The sequence below is a fragment of the Eurosta solidaginis genome, chromosome 2 (genome assembly GCF_040869045.1).
Source record: "Eurosta solidaginis isolate ZX-2024a chromosome 2, ASM4086904v1, whole genome shotgun sequence".
NCBI classification, from domain to species: Eukaryota; Metazoa; Arthropoda; class Insecta; order Diptera; family Tephritidae; genus Eurosta; species Eurosta solidaginis.
Window position 1 is genome coordinate 3,158,072 of NC_090320.1, and position 8,392 is coordinate 3,166,463.

Here is an 8,392-nt window from a genome sequence, read left to right on the forward strand (position 1 = left end):
GGTATATAGATTCTATGACAATAACTGTTTTCTGTGAAAATGGGCGAAATCGGTTGAAGCCACGCCTAGTTTTTATACACAGTCAACCGGCTGTCCTTCCGCTCAGCCATTAACACGATAACTTTAACAAAAAACGATATATCTAAACTAAACTTAGTTCATGTACTTAACTGAAGTGACTTTATCTTGGTATAAAATATGGCCGAAATCCGACTATGACCACGCCCACTTTTCCGATATCGAAAATTACGAGAAATGAGCCAAAATGCCATAATTCTGTACCAAATATGAAAAAAGAGATGAAACATGGTAATTGGACTGCTTTATTGACGCAAAATATAACTTTAGAAAAAACTTTGTAAAATGGGTGTGACACCTACCATATTAAGTAGAAGAAAATGAAAAAGTTCTGCAGGGCGAAATCAAAAGCCCTTGGAATATTGGCAGGAATACTGTTCGTGGTATGACATATATAAATAAATTAGCGGTACCCGACAGAAGATGTTCTGGGTCACCCTGGTCCACAATTTGGTCGATATCTCCAAAACGCCTTCACATATACAACTAAGGGCTACTTCCTTTTAAAACCCTCATTAATACTTTTAATTTGATACCTATATCGTACAACACATTCTAGAGTCGCCCCTGGTCCACCCTTATTGCTATATCTCGAAGGCGTCCACCTATGGAACTAAGGCCTACTACGTTTTAAATAATCATTAACACCTTTCATTTGATACACATGTTATACAAACACATTCCAGGGTTACCCTAGGTTCAATTTGCTAAATGGTGATTTTCCCTTATTTTGTCTCCAAAGCTCTCAGCTGAGTATGTAATGTTCGGTTACACCCGAACTTAGCCTTCCTTACTTGTTTTAGTTTCCAATACGAAACAACTGTTGTTCTGTATTAACATCTTAATATCTACATATCTACTCTCTTTCCTAACGCTTGCCAGAATTTTATTTGTCAGCTTACCGTGTGTGAAAGAAAGCAGATACTTTTCCCCTTCCGATTCTTCTCCGCACTAACCAGGAGGGTGTCAGATACCTCGAAACAGGCTGGGATGGCTCTTATTGAAAATGTTTGACAACGGAAATAATTTCGTTGATAACAAAGAGGATAGATATCTATCCTCTTTGTTGATAAGCGCAATACAAAGCTTTATAGCTTAAAGGCTTCCGCAACCCAATTGTTACAAATATGAATGTATCAGTCAAAGAGTGGGCTTTTTTATCTCGCTGCACAGAGTGCCTAGCAGAGTTCTTTCTTACATATAGACAAGGCGATTCCATACCAGGTGGTGGCAAAGCGAATTCGACCAATTCGCCGTGCAGAAGAATGTCAGGTCAAAAGAAAATTTTAATTGATTTCGATTAACTGTAATATTAAAGTACAAGGCGCCTAATGGAAAATAATCAAGAAGAAGCAATCAGCAATTGGGTACTTAATTCGCCTTGTCCAATTAAAATGTTCTTTTGACCTGACATTCTTCTGCACGGCGAATTAGTTGAATTCGCTTTGCCCCACCTGGCATGGATGCGCCTTGGCCTTGCATATAGGTCTGACATCTTCGGTATGTGTCGCTGTCATTAAATTTTTATAAACAAAGGCAAAGCCAAAACAAAATAAAAGGAAAAAGCATGGAAATCATTGTTTATTATATAGTTTGGCAACTTAAATAGAGTTTATGTTGCGAATAGAGTGGAAGGCAGTGGACTAGGCAGTCGAATGTCATATAATGAAGGAATGGTGTTCGGAGTTTTTTCAAAGTTAAATAAAAAAATTATAAAAGCTTTAATATAAATAAAACTATTGTTTTAATAACAACAAAAACGCCTTATATATTCTATATACATAAATTCGTAAGGATTATCTCACTTTAAAATTTGAGTTAAATAATCTAAAGTTTTTTTTTGAAACTGAGTCGAGAACTGTGCGTGTGAATGTGCGAATTTTCGCCGATCAGCTGTTAGTTGCGCTACTTGGTAAAATTTACAATGATGGAAATTGGACTTTTTCTGCATTCTCAGAATTAACAAAACTTTAAAATGTTAATTTAAGTTAAACTGAGAATGGAAAAGCCAAACATATTTTTCTCGACTGGAAGGCACTTAAATTGTATGGGAAAAAAAAGAACTAAATGAGTAGGCAGTTCATTCAATTCAAAGCATGGCGCAACGATACAAGGTGGCAGCATGGAACAGCTGATTATAAACTTTTTTTTATTTGATTTGATACATCAACTTCCGGCGCAGTATGATTTTGACATTTGTCCATCGAATTTACAAAAACAAAGTACATGGAATTTTTATTTATGTTTGTAGGTATGTCACCATGCTGCCACCTTGTATCATTCCGCTATGATTCAAAGAGTTATCATCAGAATTTGTTCCGAATCAACATTTGTATGTACCTCGAATATACATATTTAATTGAATTAATCGAATTTAATATCAGTCGCGTTCGAACAGCAGTGTACTGCGCTACCCTCTTACGGAGAAACAATCATTAAAACTTCGAGCCATGAAAAGCCAGACTATTTTTAGATTGCAAAATGTATTGCTGCTTCCAACACTGGCCCTGTTTGCACTGGTAAGTTTATCACCGGCACCCTAAAGATTTGATAATTGTTTAATGAACATTTGCAGCCCGTGCGTATACTTTGTGCTAATTCTGTTGCTTCATTAAGCAGCAACTCTGTAAACTCAGAGGCACAAGCATTCTTTACACGCGAAAACGAATTACTACGTCAACGTCGGCGCAATGAGTTCCTCACTTCTTATATATATAATACGAATGTGACTGAGGAAAATCGGAAGACTATGATTGCTGTGGCCACGGAAAATGCCGCTGTTAACAAGGAGGTGGCAAAAAAAGTTGTAGCTTTAGGATATGTAGAATCCAAAGATGAAGATATAAAGCGACAAGCCAACATACTTGGAGATTTGGGTATAGATGCCCTGCCAGAAAATGATTATAAGAAATTGCTGAATGCTATTAGTTCAATGCAATCAAATTATGCCACTGTGATTATTTGCCCATACAAAAAGGATATAACTTGTGCGTTGCAGTTGGAACCACATGCACAGGAGCGTTTTTCAAACAGCCGCGATCCAAGGGAATTAAGACATTATTGGCGTGAGTGGCATGATAAAGCGGGTACCCCAATGCGCGAAAATTTCAAAACTTATGTTAAACTGACTCGCAAGGCAGCGCGTTTGAATGGTGAGTTTGTTTTCCAGTATAGTAATGCTATTTCGATTCCCTTTTGCTTTTACAATCTATTGATAACGAAAACGAGCACTGGTTATGTATATACTTTTTGTAATTATACCTGACAATTGAACTTTAATTTGCTAATTTACTGAGTGGTAAAGCCCACAGACCGCAGTACTAATACAATTACAAAGGTGTAAGTCGAGAATATCCTCATGGGAGATACAAACCACTTTTACAGAATACCAAAACTTTGAGGTATAAAAATGAGCTTCTCCAATAGCAGTGTTCACGTAATCTACGTTTTATGTCCACGTTAAAGATAAAATATTTACACTTAATGCTATATAGCGATAATGAGTCTTATCGTAACAATTCTAGGTGTATATAATAAAGGTTCTAGTAAGACTGCAGGCAGCGGCACAGCCTTATCGTTCTACAGTTGTGTCGTGAGAGAAAAACCCGTAACCTGCCCATCCGTTGTAATTAAATATTGTTTTTTTTTAATTTTTTCAGGCTACTCATCTTACGCTGATTATTGGTTACACTTATATGAAGATCTCGATTTTGAAGCAAATTTGGACAAAGTTTATAAAGCCATATTACCCTTCTATCGTGAATTGCATGGTTATGTTCGTTATCGTTTACGTGCTTACTACGGCGATGACATCGTGGCAGAAAACGGCAACATACCCATCCATCTCTTGGGGAATATGTGGGGTCAATCATGGGAAAATGCTCTGTCTCTATTCACACCGTACCCCGAAAAGCCATTTGTTGAAGTGACAGGCGAAATGCAGAAACAGAATTATACCGTCCAAAAAATGTTTGAATTAGCTGACCAATTTTTTCAATCGCTCGGTATGCATCCACTACCTGAAAGCTTTTGGGATTTAAGTCTTCTGACACGTCCAAATGATCGCGAAGTAATATGTCATGCTTCTGCGTGGGATTTGTATCAAAATAGCGATGTACGCATCAAAATGTGTACAGAAGTTAATAGTCATTACTTGTATGTTGTACATCATGAGCTTGGCCATATCCAATACTATTTGCAATATGAGAATCAACCGACTGTGTATCGTGGAGCACCAAATCCGGGTTTTCATGAAGCTGTTGGTGATGTTATTGCGCTTTCAGTAAGCACACCTAAACATCTTAGGTCGATTGGACTAGCGCACATTGAACAGTTGGACGAAAAAAGTCGCATCAATGAGCTGTTTAAAACTGTAATTTTTTCAAGTTCATCAAAATTACTTGTTAATTGATTTATATTACCTACTTTTAGGCGATGAAAAAAATTGTATTCCTACCTTTTGCATACACAATGGATAAATACCGCTATGCCGTGTTTCGTGGCGAAGTTGAAGAATCTAAATGGAATTGCGCCTTTTGGCAAATGCGCTCTGAATTTTCCGGTCTTGAACCGCCCGTACGTCGCACAGATAATGATTTTGATCCACCTGCTAAATATCATATCTCTGCTGATGTTGAATACTTGCGTTACTTTGCCGCGCACATATTCCAATTTCAATTTTTGAAAGCGATGTGCATCAAATCTGGTCAATATGTAAAGGGAGAACCTGGAAAGCCATTGGACAATTGTGATATTTATAATAGCAAAGAAGCAGGTGCGGCTTTCAGGTAACATATATTTGACTTTATAGAAAATTTCAAGCGATAGGTACATAAAACCAGAACTACCCAAGAGGTGTATACGCCGCCTCAAAATATCTAACTCAATAATAAGTTCCAGACTTATAAGTGGGACTCTGGTCCCAATCGTTTGAGAGCACATCTTTCTTGGTTGACATTTGTAATATTCAAAACTTATCTATTCACATAGCAAATTCTTATCGGCTGGTGGTTCAATACATTGGAAGCAAGTATTAAAAGAGTTTACGGGCGAAACAGAAATGGATCCGTCTGCATTGTTGGAATACTTTGAACCACTCACTAAATGGCTACAAGTGGAAAATCAACGTTTGAAAGTTCCAATCGGCTGGGTTGATACCGATAGTGAGTATTGAGACATCGAGTATGATTTTATGCTCTATTTAATTATGGCTTCCTTTGTTGTAGAAGTTGCAGGCGATTGCTGTACAGTATTCAATACCTAACAGTCATTGAAAATAAGCGACAATGATTATTGTAGCAATTCTGATTTTTGTTTATGATTATAAATTTATTTGCTGAGCGAAAACGATTACGTTACTGGAAGGAGATAACATTAAGCCGATATACTTATGTGCTAATCAACAAATTTTGAAGAATTGTATGCAGTTAACTGAAATTATATAGCGTTTATTATTGACCAAAGCTGTTTAAATTTACAATTAAAAACGGTATTTTTTTAAGCAAATTTACACAGCTGCTTAGGTTATTATTAAGGTCTGCTAATACTCAACTGGTCAAATAAATGTATAGTTTCAATGCTACAGAATTGACTTACACATTGTGTAAATGGAACTTTAAAGGCTGTTGAAACATATTGGCATCTTTGGCTAATAATGATAAATAAAATAACCTTCTGTAATAATTGAAAAGCGCTTTTCAGGAGTTGAAATGTTTCCAACTGGAAAGAGAATCCCCCCATGCCGTGAAGTGACGGGTAAAAGTCATTAAATACACCAAATTAACGATATTCAAGCTTTAACACTTTTTTCGTTGGTAGATTTCTGTAAAATTTGTAGGCGACATTTTCAGTCTAATTAAAGATTTTTTTTTAATACGCTTTGCATGTTTTTCTAAGATGTCGATGAAAACTAACTAGTTTTGTGAAAAGAGCATGGCTTTTTCGAAAAATGTACTTAATGGGTTTTACCTGTTGCCCCACGATGTAATAAATGAATTAGGCATTATAATTACACTAAACGGAAAAAAAATTGTCTCTATGTATTGAAACAAACTATGTTTCTTTTTTTTTTTTAAAGTAGTCTCCGTTTTTGGAAGTTATGCTCGACATTTTTATTACGGTATTTTTTTCTTCCCGTTACATAAACATGAAAAGAAAAGAGTACCATTGATGGCAAATCACGCCCACATTTTTACTTATTTAAACTTTGAAATAAAAAATTTATAAAAATATATTGGAAAAAAACTAAAAAAGTTTTTTTTGGAGTCGAACTTGGAAAACCGGAGAAAATACCTTTTTTTGCTTTTGGCTCGATTTCGGGAAAAGTGTAGCACATGGGATCGAATGCTTATACGCGTCCAAAAATATCGGGACGCGTATTGACGTCGACAACAAGAATCCAAAGGCGGAAAGACAAATTTTATGTATGTCCGGAAATATTTGCAGTTGAAGCTGGCGATTATCATGTGGGCGTTGTAATGTTGTTGTGCACGAAAAAAAAATTGTGTCCAAAGGGACTTTGCACGGATTTAATTTTGATCCCACATCATTGGACCGGCCAGGGCAATTTTTTATAAGCTCGGCCGAAGGCCGCCAATGCAAAAAGGTATTCTGCGCAAAAATACTATGGATCCCAAACCCGGTTTCGGAGGTGCTAGGGATAGTTTTTCGGTTTTTCGCTAATGTTTTTGAACGACTTTTTTTTTGAGATTTGATATAAAGGCTGGAATGTTTGATTCCACTGCCAGATAATTCTTCAAACTTGACAAATAATTCAAAAATATTATTGTAGAATTAGTTCTTGACAAAAATTTCAATCTTGATATGTTTCGAATAATCTTTCAATACGGCGGCCACCGTCGTGTGATGGTAGCGGGCTCCGCCTACCACACCGGATGCCCTGGGTTCAAACCCGGGGCAAAGCAACATCAAAAATTTTAGAAATAAGGTTTTTCAATTAGAAGAAAATTTTTCTAAGCGGGGTCGCCCCTCGGCAGTGTTTGACAAGCGCTCCGGGTGTATTTCTGCCACGAAAAGCTCTCAGTGAAAACTCATCTGTCTTGCAGATGCCGTGCGGAGTCGGCATAAAATCATGTAGGTCCCGTCCGGCCAATTTGTAGGGAAAATCAAGAGGAGCACGACGCAAATTGGAAGAGAAGCTCGGCCTTAGATCACTTCGGAGGTTATCGCGCCTTACATTTATTTTTATTTTTATTTAATCTTTCAAAATTGAAAATGTTCTTGTGTTCTTATATTAATTATTGAAATAGTTCTTGACAAAAATTCCAAGCTTGATATTCTTCTTGTAAATCTTCTTCCTTGTTTTTATATCCAGTGCAAGTTAGCCGTTTAATTTTTTTAAATTATATGTATATATATATATGATATTTAATTATTTAAAAAAAAATTATAATAATAATCGGATAAATGAAAAGAAAGAGGTGGATACGACAGGAAAAAATAAAATTTTATAATTTCCTCAACAAGTTAAAAAGGAATAATACTATCATTTATTAAAAATCATTTTTCGCTTCATTAAGGAAGTTAATCAATTGAGTTACTTTGGTAAGATTCATATTAATAAAAATATCATTAAAAGAAAAAGATCATATGAACTTCTAATCTCATTAAAAAAACGACAAACAAAAGTCATATGATATACATCATCAGTCAAACCAAACCTACAATAAGGAGAACGGAAAACTCAAATTTTGTGTAGATGTGATTTATCATATGTGTGACCAGTGAAAATTCTGTTAATTCTTTTAATATCATGAGGAGACAAACTAATTTACAAAACCAACAAAAGTTTTTCCTTGTATTAAAAATGGAAGCAAACAAACTTGGACGATCCTTTGAATTATTTTAAAATTTTAAATAAAAAGCATCAAAAATCATATTTCTTAAAATTTGTTGAGCCTCATCAACAGTGAATTTAACATTTAAAAAAAACCATCATAAATAGCCTTTTTAGCTAACTCATCAACTTTCTCATTACCATAAATGCCAACATGACTAGGTGTCCAAATAATATGTATCTTATCAAATTTACTATCAATCATTTTCTTATGAATTCTAATAGCAATAGAATTAACAGTATTATTATTTTTAAAAATTTGACATGAAACTAAACTATCAGTAAAAATAACTACCTTAGTAACCTTATCGCTACAACGAAAACAACAACAACAACAACAACTCCTATAGACCTTTACCTAGATTTCTTTAAAAAAGCTTGGTTTGATCCAATAACAGCATTATAAGCATCAAATATAACACTTACAGAATTTTTTTCAATCACCCACACGATGCATCA

At 35.3% G+C, this 8,392-nt stretch overlaps 1 protein-coding gene across 2 annotated transcripts; it reads left to right on the forward strand.

Annotated features, from left to right (window-relative positions):
- Positions 1 to 2,011: 2,011 nt before the first annotated feature.
- Positions 2,012 to 5,767, forward strand: Acer (Angiotensin-converting enzyme-related). Of its 2 annotated transcripts, none has more exons than XM_067764056.1 (8): positions 2,012 to 2,165; positions 2,369 to 2,410; positions 2,463 to 2,597; positions 2,654 to 3,230; positions 3,738 to 4,450; positions 4,510 to 4,865; positions 5,068 to 5,240; positions 5,304 to 5,767. In XM_067764056.1, exons 3-8 carry the CDS (start codon positions 2,529 to 2,531, stop codon positions 5,339 to 5,341), a joined length of 1,926 nt encoding a protein of 641 aa, XP_067620157.1. In that variant the 5' UTR covers positions 2,012 to 2,165; positions 2,369 to 2,410; positions 2,463 to 2,528; the 3' UTR covers positions 5,342 to 5,767. The 2 variants fall into 2 exon arrangements, with proteins under 2 accessions (XP_067620157.1, XP_067620156.1); XM_067764055.1 differs by having other exon boundaries at positions 2,477 to 2,597.
- The last annotated feature ends 2,625 nt before the right edge of the window (positions 5,768 to 8,392 follow it).